The following is a 16614-nucleotide window of genomic DNA, read 5'->3' as shown; positions in this document are numbered from 1 at the left end:
TCGATGCCGGCATGCGGCGTTGAATGCACGATGAGTCTGTTTCCTGGCGGTAGAGACTGCTCTGAGTGCACAGACGTTTTGGTTACTGGGGGATGGCCGCTGCTAAAAGAGGAACGTCAACAGCCGGCGGCGGGGACATTGGTCTCGCTCCTACAGCGTTACTCGCTCTTATCATCTAGATAAGATCGACTCTGCGCTAGGTGAGGTCGGCTCCACCGCTGCCACCCCGGCAACCGATGGTGACCCGCGGTCACCAGCCGCAGTCACCAGCCGCGCTCGCCAGCCGCGGTCACCAGCCGCGGTCACCAGACGCAGGCACTAGCTGCGGTCACATGCCGCGGTCGCTAGCCGGGCATGGGAGGGACAGCCTCTGCTGAGGCCACGACCGGGGACGCCACCGCCCCTGCCATGACCGCCCGTGGAAACAGGGGGTGCCGCGTTCAAGCTGGCCACCGACGAACTCGCCGTCTGAGGTTGGATTCCCTACGGCACCCGTCCTGCCAGGGCGAGGCAGGCGGTGCCACACAGCCTCAGCTGCTGTTCGAGTGCGCTGCACAGCACTCGACACCATGCTCTGGAGCTCAAGCGTGCCAACGACGCTCGGACGGAAGGTGGGCGGCTGCGACACGAACGGCCTGTGCGGGTCGTGCCTGCCCCATCCTTCCCCGCGGCCCACGGGCGGTCGTTTCACGACAGGTCGCCGACTCAACCATGTTCGTTGCATGCTTCCGATGAGGTCGTGCCGCGCAATAGCAGGGTGGTGAGGTGAGCGGACGCGCCCTAAAACCCCAAATCATCATCACGAGGTGAGCGGACTGTAACGCCGCGTACCAGCCATGCGTCGTACAGGTGAGATTGTGAAATCGCATGATTCATGATGATAACTTTTCCTTTCCGACGATTTTACTGTCGCGTTACCACCATGATCAAGCACACGCACAGATATCGGCCGTCCAGCAGCTGATGTGCGTCCGATCAGAACAGGGCGGTCTGGTTCGTTTCTCATCGTCATCACGCTCCTAACGTGTTGAAAGTCCAGTAGTTTCTTTTGTGTTTAATGCAGAGGGATAAACCACCACAACGGCGCGGCACGCCACCGCTTCCAACACCTCTCCCGCCAACAAAATAGCCACACAGTGATAGGCGGCGAGGGAGACCGCCGCCGGCTACGTACGGGACGCGGCGTCCGCCCGGCAGCGGTCACAACAGCCGCGCCAGCGCGCTGCCGGCGCCGCCGCCGCCCACAGCCTCGCGCTAGACGCGGACAAGACAAGGCAAACGAGCACAGCTACAGACACCGAACAGCGCCGCTGGCCGACCGGCCCGGCCGGCCGCAGAGCGCCACACCGCGACAAAAGCGCGCGCCCACATGACTCGCGAGCCGCGCGGCCGGTCAGTCTCCCCCGGGTCGCGGCGCTCACGTAAAACTAGCCCATGCTGAACTGCCGGCGCCGCCGGCACAAGCTCGCCGGTGCCGCGACGATTCCGTTTCGCGAGCGACCGCCTTCGAGACGGCGCCCCCGCTCACCACCCGGACAGCCTGTGATATCGGCAGTGCATGCGACGACGCGATCTAAGCAGCACAGTGGCCTTATGCTAAACAACCGCACCGGTCGCCGAGACGCGACACACCCACAAGTCCTGTGGCCAACACCTCCGCGTCGCCTCGACGGCTAGGCCGACAGCAGCCACACGCGCGAAACGATGGGATACGATTGCACAGAGTACGCGGGGCGGCGACGACCCGTCACAAGGTCAGGATGTCCGTGCGTTGGCTTCAATAACAACAGTATCCACTGAAATATGGCTCAGAAAACGTGCCGGAAAATGCAGGCGTGTGCAAGCTAACTACCACCCGATATTGGATGACCTTTAAGAAAGAAGTACTGTAAAGTAACATGCTTATTCTACCTTAAAAACTAACAGCCCCAGTGGCTATAACAAACAACGTGGCGAATGGGAGCGGCCTAGACAAGCCCGATAGTTCGCCGCCTATGCAACACAGAGCGGGACACGAGGCCTCGAGTGACTAGGTTACAGCACACACTCCACGGCGGACGCCTGCCGCCGCCGTTTGATTCCACCGCAGCCCTCACAAAGGGCTCGCACAAAAATATATACCAACTACGCACCAGCACGTCACCTCCGCACGCGCGTCTACGGTTCAGTTTGAGCAGCTCTAACTACAGACCAGCACAACCACAATGCGTGCGCCCGGCACTCAGTACCCGTGACATTCGCTCCGCCCCGCGAGCCCTTCGATCTCCGCAGCGCGACTGCAGCGCCTCTGATGGTGACCTCCGCCTCTGCCTCCAATCGCGGCCCGGTGTCGTCATCGTCTCGTACACATTGGTCAACGATCCCTGAGTCACGCCCACAACCCGCAGGCATCCTCCAATCAGCGAGGACCCCCTACGACCGCTGACCAATTAGTGCCGAGCCGCCGCAACCGCATTCCAATGAGCGTCGAGCCGCCGAGACAGTGGGCCAATCAGCGTTGAGTAAACGCAACAGGTCACTAATCACCGCCCAGTCACCGCGACAACTAACCGACCGTCCGCAGTAGACCAGAGCAAGACGAGGTTCAACTGCAGTCGCGCAGACGCCAGGACTCGTCCGCCGGGCCCACGCACGCTCCTCGGTGCTCTCGGCGCCGGCCAGGTGCTGCCCCGCCCGGCGGCGGGGCGCTCTAGCCCAGCTCGCCGGTCTCCGTGTGGGTGAGGGCCGGGTCGGAGCCGCTCGAGCCCGTCCTGTAGCGTTCCAGCGTGCGCTGCACATACTCGGGCAGATGTCCCGCGACGCGGTGCTCTGCGGGCGGACAGGCGGCACACCGTTAGGCCAAATTGTCACGTCACAGCCAGACGGCGCACTGTCAGGTCAAATCGTCAGGTCACAGCCAGACGGCGCACTGGCAGGCTACGCACACGACTGCGCCGTGAATCCACACCGGGATGCCGCGTTGCGGACCACACACCGCACATGGTGAGGATTCTGACAGACGCGTTAGGCTCACGCGCCTACGGGTAGTAACGGCTTTCACAATAAGTTGTCTCTGAGGCACAGGACATTTGCCAGTGAAATTAACGTGAATTTTGATGACCCCAAAGATGACTCAAATCAAGTGATGATGATTCAAGTCAAAACATAAATTTTGCTCCAGCCAACCCAATTCTCACCCATTTTCCAACAAACGAATTAACACATTGACGACTAAATGGTAAGACACGGTTGCCATTGTGAAAATGACAACGAAGACCGCGTACGAAAGGAATGCGTCAAATTCACAAGCAAATGGCACATTCTGATTGGCTGAGCCCACAGACGGACGTGACGAGTTACCGCACGGACGGGACACGCGTCCTGCACGCCTGGATCGCGCGTGGTGAGTGGGGGAATGAAGAACCTAACCCCCTTGGTCCGTTTGTTTGGTCTACAGAACATGTGTCCAGTGACGGGACAAAGCGCTTAGTTTCAGGACCTGCTGGATGTTGGGTTCACAGAGAGGTGAGACATACTGGTTCACCTACGAACTAGATGCAAGAGTGGAGACCGACATGATTTCATGGGCACGCTATTGTGACATGACTTGGGACGTGGTTCACGCGGGACATGACTTCACAGACCAACGAGGCGTGTTTAGGTTAAAGGCGGTTGAAACAGGCTGACTTAGACGGTCAGAACACGTTAAGCGCAAAGGTCGACAAGATCCATCAGTACGTCGAGTCAACACACGGGATGTCTTGATTTGGCGGACAGATCGGACACATTGATTTCACTTCGACGGAAATTGTGGCTGAGTTCACGGACAATCGAGACAACTTAATTCAAAAACGGACAGGACACTCATGAAAGAAAGGGTAGACAGCGTCCGCTGCATGACAGAAGGAACGGTACCAGCTGAGCTTACAAAGGAAAGGTGTATGTTGCGTACATAGGGACACTGGAAATGTTTATTTCGAGGCAGATGGGATGGGATGTCAGATCACAAAAGGACCGGACATCTTCAGCCCGGTAGAGACGGCCCAATACAGACGAGACATGTTGGCGCTTCAGTTCAGTCCGCGGACGAACGGGGCCTACTGCACAAAGAACGCCCACAACTTGATGCGGCGAGTGGACAGCTCCCAGACTGGCGGCACACGGCGAGCCCGCCGCCGCCGCGCCACTCACTGTGCGTCTGCTTGATGACACGCTCCGCCAGCTGGCTGATCTCCTCCCGGGTGGGGCAGGGCCCGCCGTCGGCCGGCGCCACCAGGCGCGCCTTCAGCGCCAGCGAGAGCTCGCGCAGCGCCGTCGTCAGGCGCCCTGCGGCAGAGGTGGGCCGGGCCGGGCGTCATGTCGGGCCGACGCCGGAGCGCTCCGGGGCATACTGGACCGGGGTACGCGGTAACACGTCCCGCCTATCCTCCTCCGGCTGGAGCTGGTGATACCGGAGCAGCAGCCCTCGCTTCACAATCATCGCGGAACGGTCTCCCTTCAGTGTCGTGAAGCGCACACGGCCATCAGGCGACTAACATTTGACCAACGCCTGGCGAATCAACGGTTTGCCATGCCCAGAGTTTTATCCCTCATCCACGTAAAATATTACGCAGCTAAATTAGCGTGTCCCGACTACTTGTGTCCACAAACTAGTGTGCACCGACTACCACTTCCAGGCGACCAGACTATAGACCACAAAAAATCCTTCGCCAGAGAAGAACCAGCGTGCACGACACCGCTGCCATGTCCGGCAACACTGGTAAAACGGACCGGGCAGCGGCTGCCTGCCTCGCCGCAGCGACCGGCGGTCCACTCACTGTGCTCCTCGCCCAGTCCAGACAGCTGGATCTTGTTCGCCTCGTGCTGCGCCTTCTTCTTCAGACGGCACGCTCTGCCGGAGGCCGCAGGGTCAGCATGGCCCATACGACCGTGGCAGGGGAGAGGGAGGGAAGGGGACACTCGGCGCAATGACGGCGGGGCGGGCGCGCGACAGCACGGCCCGGGGGGACTGGGTAGGACGGAGGGGCCACCGAAGACGAGCACACGGGCCGGGGGGCACGGACCAGCACGGTACAGCTGACAGTCACGCGGCCGTCACGCCACACCTGGAGCTTGACGACGATGTGAGGCGTCTGTCGGCCGGTGAGCACTCAGTCCGGCAACGAGCCGCGATACATGTGTAACTCCCCCGAGGCCTGAGCTTCACTCCTCCGCTCCGAACTGCACGGCTCCGCTGGTTACTCAGCAGCCATGCCTATCTCAATATCCGACACCTGATAACGAGACCACTCCACAGTCCCGCCACGTCACTCCACAGCGCTGCGGCCGAGGACAATGGACTCACCGGCCGCAAGTCAGCCGTCCCACCGCTGCACGACCGCCACACGCGGCCGGCCGGGTCACCGCCGGCCCAACCCACCTGGAGGCCAGCTTGTTCTTCTCCTTGCGCGACTTGGGCCGCACGTTGAAGGGCAGCTCGGAGACGGGCGTCATGTCGTTGATCAGGCGGTTCAGCTTGTCCAGGTCGCGCTGGATGTTGAGCAGCTTCCTGGGACTGGGCGTCAGGTCGTTGCCGTCGCCGCGCCGCGCCTTACCGCTGCGAACGGCACAGCCAGTCAGCCTCTGCAGTGCGGCGGGCGCCGGCTGGCGCGGTCCCACACACTGTCAGCCCCGGGCCGACCGCGCGGCCGCGCCGCTCCGGCTCCGCACGCGCGGCCGCTCCAGGACGGCCAGCCACTGTCGTCTGTTGGCGGTGTGCGCTTGAGGGCGCGGAGGATATTGGGTTTCCCATGACGGGGCCTCAACGTGCATTCTTGGTGGTACGCAGATACGCGGTACAACCGAAACAAACACACAATGGGCCTGTTTACAGCAGACACACGGTGACCACCACCTGACTATGAGGGCGCCAAGTCCTCGGCCATATGGCGCCCACAGACTGCCTGTTGTGTCCGCGCAGCAGTTCTGGCTACGGCCGGGTGGGGCCGAAAGCAGCCCCGGCCGGGCCGACTGCCTGGTCTCGCCAATAGCCAGGTGGTTGGTCGCTCCTGGCCGACACGGCGGCGCGAATCGCCGTGTGCGCGTCGTAACACGTAGTCGCGTACTGGAGCACTTCATGCAACCTTACTCGGCACCGCCAAAAATAACCCGGCTGCACTATTGATGCGGCCTAACATAGCGTCGGTGAAGGTGTATCCCTCGCTATAAATAGCCGCCCAGGGACCGGCGTCGCCAGAAATAGCCGCGTGACGCTCGGAAGCTTTGAAAGTCACCGGGGGACGGCAGCCGACGGCGCCAGGTCCGGCCCGAGGATCGGCCCGGGGCCGTCCGGCCGTGGGACATCTCGCCACTGACCGGCACGCTGCCCCACGGTCTGGGCGCGCTCCGCACGTGGACGGCGACTCCCGTCCTAGCGCGTCGTCGCCAGCGAGAGGGTGGCGCGTGAGCGACCGCGGCCACATGTGTGCCTGTGCATTCCCTGCCCCTTACGGTAACCACCCGGGTCACGGCAGTCTGATCTGAACCGGCGCGGAGTTCAAGGTGCTGCCTAACTTCAGCTGGGCTAATTACATTGCAGGATTAAGCGGCCGTGGGATCAGGTCAGCTTACACTGGAGGACTGCGCAGCCATAGTCGGCATCATTTTACAACACGTGGAAGTCGTGATATCCTTGTTAGTGTCGGCGTGGTAGGCAGAGCATGCCGGGGAAAACCGAAAGACGACTTACGGTCAGTATCAAACCCACACAAGGTCCGGCTACAAGGTTAGCCCTCTACCCCCGCCGGCGGCCCGCCAGATCCGAATCTCAAACCCACACAAGGTCCGGCTACAGGGTCAGCCCTCCACCCCCGCCGGCGGCCCGCCAGACCCGAGTCTCAAACCCACACAAGGTCCGGCTACAAGGTCAGCCCTCTACCTCCACCGGTGGCCTGCCAGCCCGCTGGTGTCCCATCCGCCCGGTCAGGTCGGCTCGTGCGACGCCAGGTCACGCCCCGCCCACCTGTGCTTGATGCCGTCCATCTTGATGCTGGACGAGAAGACGGGATCGACTGCCTGGCTGATGTGGTGCGGGTCGTTCAGGTCCTCGGTCAGCTGAATCCGCTGGCCCTTTGGCCCCTTGGCCTGCACGTTGTACTGCCAGAAGTAGCGCTCCTTTCGGCTGAGTGATGAGCTCAGCGCCTCATCGCCCAGCGCCGAGCCTGCCGCACGCGCGTTCCCGTCACGCGCGTCACACACGCGTACACATTTAGACATACATAGCGAAGCACTCGCCTGCCAGCTGGGTCAGGGTCGCGCCAGCAGAGGCCGCCGAGCAGATCGCAAACGTGACAGTCAGCGGCGCTTCGACAGCACACAGCGCTTAACATGAAGGGACAGATAGGCAGCGCTGCATAACTACGAACAGCCCCAGCTCAGCAGGCCGGCTCCAAGCGAGACCCGGCACAGCGACGGGCGAGAGCAGCGTGGCGCTGACGACACGCGGCACCTGTGCCCCTGCTGGGCGCCAGCCGGTGGCGGGGTGACGGCGGTCGAGAGCGAGGGCAGGAGGGCAGCCCGTCGGCGGGAGACGAGCGCTCACCTGCGTCACTGTCGCTGTCCGAGTAGTGCTCGTAGGGTGAGTCGGCGCCCTCGTCCACGAACGAGTCGTGCGAGCCGGGGCTGAGCACACCTGACGGGGGGCGCGGAACACACGGTCAGAGGCCGGGCCTGGGCCACCGCCCGCGCCGCCCGCGGCACACGCCCCGGACACGCCCAGAGACACGCCCGCCGACAGGGTCGACCAGCACGCTGACACTCAGACGCTCACGCGACACGCAACAGAACACAGCGCACGCCACCGCGGCTCTGTGACAATCGGCATTCAGACCCAGGATGCTGAACCAGGACGGTGCCTGACCGTCGTCGCGCGAGCTGTGCATGTCGTGAGTTATACTCGAACTGAGCAGTATTACTAAACAAACAGGCCCCGGTTGTACCCAGTCGTTGGCACAGCCCAAGGCCAACCGGCCGGTGTTCGAGAGACAGCAGGCCGTGCAGCCAGCCATGTCCTCTCGGGGAGGGGTGGGGGGGGGGGGGGGGGTACTCGTGACATCGGCTGAAGGCAGGGGGCGACTCAGCCCACTTCTACAGGGTTCGGCCGGCGACACACCGCACGACAGCAGAGGCGCATCCGCGGGCCGGGGGCCCGGACGACGCGGTGGCGAGCGCCGCCGACCGCGCCCGACGGCGGCGCCGGGGCCCCAGGCCGCCGCCGCTCTCACCTGTGGAGACGGACGAGCTGGAACCGCGCAGCTCGTCCATGCGGCCGACGCCGGCGAGCGGCATGAGGCGCGACACGCGCTGCTCCAGCTGGCTGTCACAAGGCACCGAGCTGCTGAGCCGGCCGGCCGGGCTGCCGGCGGCCGGCGCCGCGTGCGGGGCCGAGCCGCCCAGCGGCTGCGCCAGCAGCGCCTGCAGCGTCAGCCGGCCGCCGGAGGTGGGCGCCGGCCGGCGCGGCTCGGTGCGCCGCGCCGCCGCGAAGCTCGGCAGCATCGGGTCGTGCTGGCCCACCAGCCCCGGCCGTGACGCCTGCGGCGCGAACGACGCCGGGATCGACGACGAGAACGACGGCCACTCGCTCTTCATCGGCGCGTCGAACAGCTCCGTCTTGACGAGCGGCGGAGGGGTGGTAGCGGCCGCTCGCCGAACCCGCCGCTGCCGCCGCCGCCGCTGCCGAAGTCCAGTGACAGCTCGTTGAGGTCGTCGCCAGCGTTCAGCTCGGTGAGCGTGGGCTCGCGCAGCGCCGGCCCCGAGATCAGGTCCGCCACGTCCACGTCCTCGAAGATGTCGTCGATCTGGATCTCGGCCAGGTTGCGCGCCAGCTCGGGCTCGTGCAAGGCGCCGTGCCAGGCAGCCCCCGGGCTGGGGCTGGAGCCGTACTCAGCCAGCGGCGGGTACGAGGCTCCGCCGGCCGACGTGGCCAGCTCGGGCTCGGTGCGGCCGGCACGCATCTCGGTGAACTCGGGTCGCGAGAACGGCCACTGCTGGCGGCCGGGGATCGGCACGCCGGCCGTGTACGTCTGCGCGTCCTCGTCGGCGCCCAGCGACGCCTCCATCAGCTGGTCCATGTCCATGCACCAGGCGCCGGTGGACGGCGGACTCAGCCCTACGCCCAGCGCTCGATGAATCTGCCGGAGGCGGTGCGCGCCGTTAGTCACCCACACGGCACCGCACTGCCGCACCGTCACAGCCCGAGCGGTTGGCAACCGGCCGCTCAGCTGGCTCCGCAGGACAAGGGCACGACCGAACAAAGAGCAGCACCGCCAAACAAAGAGGTCACGCCCGCGGGGAGAGAGCGGGGGGGGGGGGCAACGGCGGGTCGCACTCCCGCGCCGCCGTCCGGCCACGCACCAGCCACCGTCCGGTGCCACGTAACAGCCGCGGCCGAGCAGACAGCGCAGCCTCCAGCTCTGCCCGCCCAGAGTGCATCGAGTGCGCTTACGCGCCGTCAACCACCACAAATACACCGCACGTCAGACCGATCCCGGGCCAACTGCGGCTAGCAAGCGGAAAGGACGCCAGTCCGCGGCTTGCGCAAGCTGTTACGTAAAAGCCGTTTGGTGGCTGTCGGGACGACCCCGTCGCTGTGACGCACCGCCGCGGCGGAAGCCCCGGCAAAGGTCAGCCCAGTTCGGCACAGTGCCAGAGCACGTCACGAGCAACAGAGCGGCTCACGACCAACAAGCTCATGACCAAAACAAACCGTGAAGCTCGAACCTCGTGCATCAGTGTAACCCAATGTCCCCATCGAAGTAGATCCCTGGCCTTTTAGTTTGTTCTCACCTCAGGTTGCACATTGCCAGTGTAGCAGGGTTGATGTCAAGGTCGCCCACTACACCGCCCGACAAAGCTCCAAGGTCATCGGCAGAGCCAAGTGCGTGCGCGCGAACGCACTAGCCGTTCCCCGCCCCGCACACCACGCGGACGGACGGCAGCCGCCCGTACACAAAAGCCGCCAGCGGCCCGTGCTGGTCGTCCGGAGCCCAAGCCACTGTCGCCGTCCCGCCACTTCCAGTGACGAGGCCCGGGGTAAACACTCGGCACGCCCCCTCGTGCCGCGCGGCCGCCGCTACTACCGCCACTATCAAAACAAATTACGTAAGGCGCGCGCGCCGGCCGGGCCGGGGTCAACGGACGGCGGAGCGGGGTGGGCGGCGCGGCGCCGCATTCTGCGGCGGCCGGCGACCTTGAGAGCCAGTCACGTGCCGGCCGGCCAGCGTCACGTGAGCGGCTGATGGCGGGCCGCCAATGGCCGCCGCCGCCGCCGCCGCCGCCGCCGCGCGGCTGCACGCGGGCTGACCGTGTGGAGCGCGCGTCGGCCGTCATGCGGTCAGCGTGACGACGCGGCCGGACCCGGCGACCCCTGCGGCGCGCGGCTCGGAAAGGCGGAGTGGCGCCAACGTCCCGGCCCAATGGGAGCCGCGCGGCGACGCGGCGGGACCCCAGCCGCCTCCAAGTCGAGCCTAACATGCACCGCGTGTTGTCAGAATGCACGCTCTACGCTCTCACAGAAGAGGCGGGCCATGCTCTTGCCTAGCCCTGCTCCTACGATTACAGTTGCCAGGCCCGGCTCGAAACGCAATGATCAGCTCAGCTGCGTTGGTGGCGGGAGGAGAGCGATACGCCGAAGAAAGAAACGGAATGTAGACGATTGAGATGAAGAGCTTCTAGCACTCGAGATGAGACGACACCTTGAGCTAATCCACACGCATGAAACCAACGCGACGCGTGCAGAAGGGGGCTCAACGGACTTAACGCATCTCACAATCCTTCACGGACACAGACTAAAAGGTACTGATAACATAGGTGGGTACCGGTACTGATCATAAAAAGGTAAATAGGTACATGACTAACGTCCCAAAAATGCTTCCCGAACCCCTGTTGTATTTTGCATGCGCTGACGACTGACATTTAAAAGCAGTTATTCGGAGCGCTGATGCCATCACCACATTCAACAGCACGTAACTTTATGCTGCACGGTCGGGGGAGAAGCTCAATTTTTACAGTGGTTCCTCTACCTACCCATCTCCCATGGACAGGCGACCACCAGGGCCGTCCCCACGCACTGCGGCACAGAGCCGCACAATGACAGCCACGCCGCAAGCCCAGCATCGAGAAGCAGACGAAGCTGCGAAATGTATTCGGCTTCTGGACTTCATCAGACTCAGTAAACACTGACGCGCCTTTCTGAACGATTAACACACGTAAACACATCCACACCACACCATGTCTAATCTTTTACACTGACGAGGGCTACATGCCGAATGTGGTTTCTGACCGTTGAGAATGAGTAGGCATTAAAGCCGGCCCAATGACCTGAAATGTTGCTTAGGATGGCACACATATAGAACTGTTTATTCCAAATCCAACGGGGAAGAAATAAATTATTCGCAACTGGGGCTCAAACATATGAATTATACGATTAACGCCAACTGAACTTCAAGACACTGACGCTTAAAAAACCTCCCAATCCAAAAATTTCGGCTACCGTGACGTCAAGAAGGGCCAAAGCTGAAGCATAAAGTAAGCAAAAGCTGCCAATCATGGCCGCTGCAAATCATCGCAGCTAATATGTATAATAATGGTTATGACCCTATCCCTAACCATCTTAAGCACACACTCGCCTGCCCAGCAGAAAGTCGCAACGACCTTCGGTATGCCACCTCAGAGCCTGCACAGTGGATTATCTAAAACCACTTGTACCCGCGACGATATCACGCCATACTTCGCCGAAAACAGACCAGTAACTCAAAAGCTATGCTGGGGCCGGCGCAGTACCGGCGTGAAATTGTCGTTGCAAAAACACACATGTCTCCTCTGCAGGAACACAACCACCACGTCCCCCCCCCCCCCCCTCCAGCATAGCGTATCCCCCGCCCTATCACGTGGGTTTTCAAAGGCATGCTGGACTTCGGACTCCTCAGCTCAACATAACACACGCCTTGCCACGCGATACCGGCCACGTTGCAGCCGGCACGGAAGGCCTAGTTACGACGGTTTTCGTCCGTTGCAACCGGCTAAATATACCGAACTGTTACATGACCACTTACGATACATGTGACACTCGTGCTATTTTCGTGAGCCGATTGTCAGCTCGACCACGACATTGCACATTGAATAATGAACGACGTACGTGTATTATTTAGTGAGAGCAATGGATCACTGAATATTGGATGCATGAAGCAGTGCGCTTTAATACTGGTCACGGAAGGCGCTTCATAAAATACACCAATGAAATAAAAAGTCAGCATAGGTTTTCGATTAAGAACAGGTTTTTCGTCTCTAAGTCCCATAAGCGAGTCCAATGAGCCCAAGCCACGCACAGCAGAGATCACCAAACACTGCGGAGAGAACGTCCCACTGAATTAAAACGGCCGCACCAGGCGGCCCGGCAGGCGGCAGCGGTGACCCGCGAGGGCGTGACCGTGGGCCTGGGTGGGCCGTTGCTCCGCGCGCCTCCCAGCCGCCCGGGAGACCAGGCTGTCGGCGGCGTCCCCACTCACCAGCGAGCCGGTCTGCGGCCGCGAGTCGGTCACCTCTGGCGACGGGCGGCCCGCCGAATCGGCCGTCGCCCCGCCGCCGCGCCGCTCCAGGCCGGGGCCCTCCAGGGCAATCGGGAGCCGCTGCCGCTCCCACGGTCGGCTCGTCTCCACGTCAGCGGCCGCCGCCGCCGCGCTCACAGCACACCTGGCCGGCCAGGGGCAGCCGTCAGCCGGGCACGCCGCTCGCCGCCAACACCGACGGCCCATGTATCCACCACACACACACACACACAGAGAGAGACACACACAGAGCGACCCGGACGCCACCGCGCGACTGAGCGACACGCCGCACAGCTGGGGGCGCTCTCACGCCGGGTTCGCGTGTGGGTTCAAACGGCTTCGGAATCAAGCGGGTACACTGCGTACCATCGGCACGGCGCATGGGGGCCGTCGGGACGCATCATCCGCCACCGCACCGACACACCGAGCAATGTCGCGGGATGTTAACTCTGCAGCCACCACCAAACAACTGACCGGCGCCTGTCAAACAGGCCCTATATACCGAACGATACTGTGCCGCCCGACATCACCCTGCATTCAATTAGAATGTACTCGAAGGATGTGACTATTAATGCTCACGGGTGTTCTCGAACAACATGAGTACGACCCAATTGTACGGATGACCTCAGGTCTCTTGACCCAAGATGACCCAAGGTCACTTATGTGAAGGTCATCAGATAGTCATGAATTGCCATATGACGTCATCAGGTTATTGAGATGTGACGCTATCACTTGACCTATGTCAGCGGAGTATGACGTCATCAGGTCATAAGTCGGCATATGGGTGCCACTTCTCGGAAACATGACGTCATCAAGCCATAAGAGTGCGCCCTACTGCCATCCCATCTCTGACGTCGCTAAGCTATTACAGCGGGGTGACTGCTTATGACGGGGAGCTGGTCAAGTAGGACTGATACCCCTCCCCCCCTCCCCTCCTCCCCTGCCAGGTTGGAGCCTCAGGTTAATCCATCCGCGCCAGTGGTGGATCTGTTTTTTTATGTTTTTTTCCTTAAAAATCTGCGCTGTTCGTCGGTCTTTCTTCCCGAGTCTCAGAACCCCTCACCGAGCATTGGGTAGCTGGCTTCAGCCCGCCTATATATGCACAGGTGCATGTGTGGGCTTCCTGGGCGTTCTTTGGGCTGCATCAATTGATGTTGCATTCCGTATACGTGGGTACGGTGTCCCACACCTGCATCCGCTAGAATCCCAGCACGGATACCGACGCAACCCTGCATGCAGTCCGCCACCCCAGCCCGTCTCAGCACCGTTACGTCCGGCTCGGCCTACGCGCGGGCGCGCCACAACCAAACAAAACAAAGATGACCTTGAGGCAGGGCCCGGCTTCGCAGGCCCCGGGTTGGGCAAGAGCCAGCGCTATCAGAGCCGAAATCGCCGGGCGCGCCGGATTCTGACCCGAACCGGAGCAGGGAAGCGCTGCGCACCGGCGTTCGCCGAAAACCTGTCGACCCCTGCCCGGCGCACGTGATTGTGAAAGCCGGCGCCGACTCCCCGGCGCCGAGATCTGCTACCCGTCCGGCCAGGACGCCAGGACGCGAGGGGGGAAGGGGAGGGGGCGGAGAGAGACGACCGGGCAGAGCGTGGGGCCGTGTACACCTCGGCCGTGTCACCGTTGTCCCGCGCCCGATTGCACCACGTTTGCGCGCGCGTCAGAGTCCCGAAACCGGCGGTCTCGGGGCGGCCGGGCGCCGCGCCGGCATCGATTCGGCCTTGGCAGGAGCAGGGGCGGCGGCAGGCGCCGTTCGGCTGGCGGCGGCCGACCGCAGGTGGCGCCCGGCCCCTGGCACGGCGCCAGCCAGCCACGGGACCATGGGTCCACGCGGCGGACGCGCGGCGCCGCCATCGACGCGTGACGTCACCCGGCAGGCTCCGCCCACAACAGCCCGGGGCGAGTGACCTTGACGAAGCGGTGGCGGTTGAGTTCAGGTGCACCGGACGGCGCTGCGGTGGGAAAGAGTAGTCGCTAGTGCCTGCCTGCCCACTGTACATTCTCCAACGCCAGTGGAGACGCTCGTTCTCTTGAGATCGCTCTCTCGACATCGATCGAGATCCCAATCGAAGATCACTCCTCACTCTCGTTCTTTCATTTCGCATCCCCCTACCTCAAGCATAACAAACCTCAGACCAGGTTGTGAAAGAGATTCTCACACCCCGCGGCAATCTGTCCAACATGGCTTCACCAATGCCGTGAGATATGCCAAACTTCATGGACTTCGCACCGCAAGATTGCACAACCACGCCACATTTTAAGCCGGAAAACGCTCCGCCCGAACGAATGCGGCATGGGGGCTAAATCACACCCCCATCGCATCAACGTCCGCAGCGATTGGTTGACTGTGACGTTGAGGGAGCTCTGTACATGACCATCAGTGCAGCTTGCCGCTCTTTAGGGTGCATTTCTTCCCCAACACGTCTTTCACCTCTCCCCTTCCTCCCGACAAGGCTAAGAGTCCCCCCCCCCTTACTTGCCACAAGGCTAAGTCCAATCTCGAAAATCTAAAAGTTCCACAAATAAAAAACATGTGGGGAAAATTTGTCCATTAGCGTCGAACCGATTTTACGAGGTTTCGCCCAAAATCGGTGTTTCGCAGCGTTAATTCGTGCACAGGCAATAGCCCAGCCGCCACATAAGGGCAGCAGTGTCCCACATCCTTTTCCAAAGCCGTTTATTGACCTGAGCCAGGCCAGGAAACCGGTTTTGCTAACTCTTAGCAGCGTGCTGCATGGGCATAGAAATTGTAAGGGGCCGGGACGCGTCCAGCATTTGGGGAAAAGTACCACCATTGGACTATGACTGTTCACGAAAACAAGCTGACCAAAACACGCTGCTTCCCTGCGATGGTCGAGATTCCAGGCTACGGACCTGTGTCATCCATTTGCAGGGGTCCGAACAATCCCAAAGACGGTGACAGAACACATTGTGCAACCTTGTATTGGTAGCACATATTTGACGCTCATTCTTTCAGTACAACGTTCGTAGGTATCATACCAAGAGGCCCGAGCCCCTCAAAGGCATGGAAAGTTCCACTACGACCATGAAGGTCTGGGGTTACACCATACATTACGCCCGATACGCCAGGGTGATGCCACGCGGCCTGACCTCCCCCCTCGGTCACTTGCAGGGCTGGAAAACCCGGTAGGGCATATATGGCGGAGACCACAACCATACCTAGCAGCAACCATGATGTTACCCATTTTGCGTTGATTACCAAATATAAACACGAGATTTGTCCTTTCGTCCCCATACGAGAGGTCGCACACTCATGACCCCTGATCGTCGATTCCCATCCACCCTGTGCGTGGGGCACCTATCGGAACTGTCAGCAGCCATCAGGCACCCATCGGAACTGTCAGTAGCCAACTCCTCGGAAGACCACACTTCAGCAAGGACGTCCTAATGGCAATGGCCAGTGGTCTTGTGGACGATTAGCCGCGCCATATCTGGACAAGCACTCCGGAAGGGAGGCGGAGCCAAGTTCACGGTATTTAGTCCCATTGGTGTCAGGATTTCGCACGGAGGGAGGTGCATGGGCGCATATGCCCACCGGCGCACAGGCGGGCTCTTTCGGCAAAGGAACCCACTTCACTGCTCTAGCAGCCCATTTTGTTTTACTCGGATGACATTTTTAGGCTTCGAATTCAATGTTGATGCTAAGAGCGTCCCGTTTTCATCTTTCTAAAAGCCCTTACGGGAATGTCCACCAGCCACGAAGTAGCGGGCACTCGGCTCCAGGGACACTGTCACCTCCAGGGGGTGGGAGGAGGCACGATCTCAAAAGCAGCGCCCTGGCCACGCTACTGTCCATCACAACACCTACAATGGCCACTCCCTCGGAAGTCATGTAACGTGAATCTGGTAACCCACGCACTGATTTCGGTCGGGCCGACATCACACGCCTCGCGGGGCAGCTACTGCGCTACACCTTCCAGCGCCACGCGCACTGCGAGACCATCGACCAGACCTTATGGCCGTCATGTGCCCGCTATGAGCACGTGCGCGCGGCGGTATCGTCGGCGGGCGGAGTTACACGCCGCC

General features: G+C 61.6%; 2 protein-coding genes across 2 annotated transcripts; both read right to left on the bottom strand.

Annotated features, from left to right (window-relative positions):
* Positions 1 to 1819: 1819 nt before the first annotated feature.
* On the bottom strand, positions 1820 to 8336 carry LOC119089633 (protein CREBRF homolog). Its single transcript, XM_037212417.1, has 7 exons — positions 8241 to 8336; positions 7559 to 7648; positions 6980 to 7178; positions 5399 to 5575; positions 4797 to 4870; positions 4171 to 4305; positions 1820 to 2808 (listed from the first exon to the last, which is right to left on the bottom strand). The coding sequence occupies exons 1-7, from the start codon at positions 8302 to 8304 to the stop codon at positions 2690 to 2692; spliced, it is 858 nt and encodes a 285-aa protein (XP_037068312.1). The 5' UTR covers positions 8305 to 8336; the 3' UTR covers positions 1820 to 2689.
* A 264-nt stretch (positions 8337 to 8600) lies between these two features.
* Positions 8601 to 10139, bottom strand: LOC119089954 (uncharacterized). The gene is made up of 2 exons (XM_037212755.1): positions 9802 to 10139; positions 8601 to 9146 (listed from the first exon to the last, which is right to left on the bottom strand). Exon 2 carries the CDS (start codon positions 9090 to 9092, stop codon positions 8601 to 8603), a length of 492 nt encoding a protein of 163 aa, XP_037068650.1. The 5' UTR covers positions 9093 to 9146; positions 9802 to 10139.
* Positions 10140 to 16614: the final 6475 nt, after the last annotated feature.

This window comes from Pollicipes pollicipes, unplaced genomic scaffold (assembly GCF_011947565.3).
Source record: "Pollicipes pollicipes isolate AB1234 unplaced genomic scaffold, Ppol_2.1 Scaffold_3087;HRSCAF=3621_pilon_pilon_pilon, whole genome shotgun sequence".
NCBI lineage: Eukaryota > Metazoa > Arthropoda > Thecostraca > Pollicipedomorpha > Pollicipedidae > Pollicipes > Pollicipes pollicipes.
The sequence above is the reverse complement of the archived record's forward strand: the minus strand, read 5'-3'. Positions and strand labels throughout refer to the sequence as shown.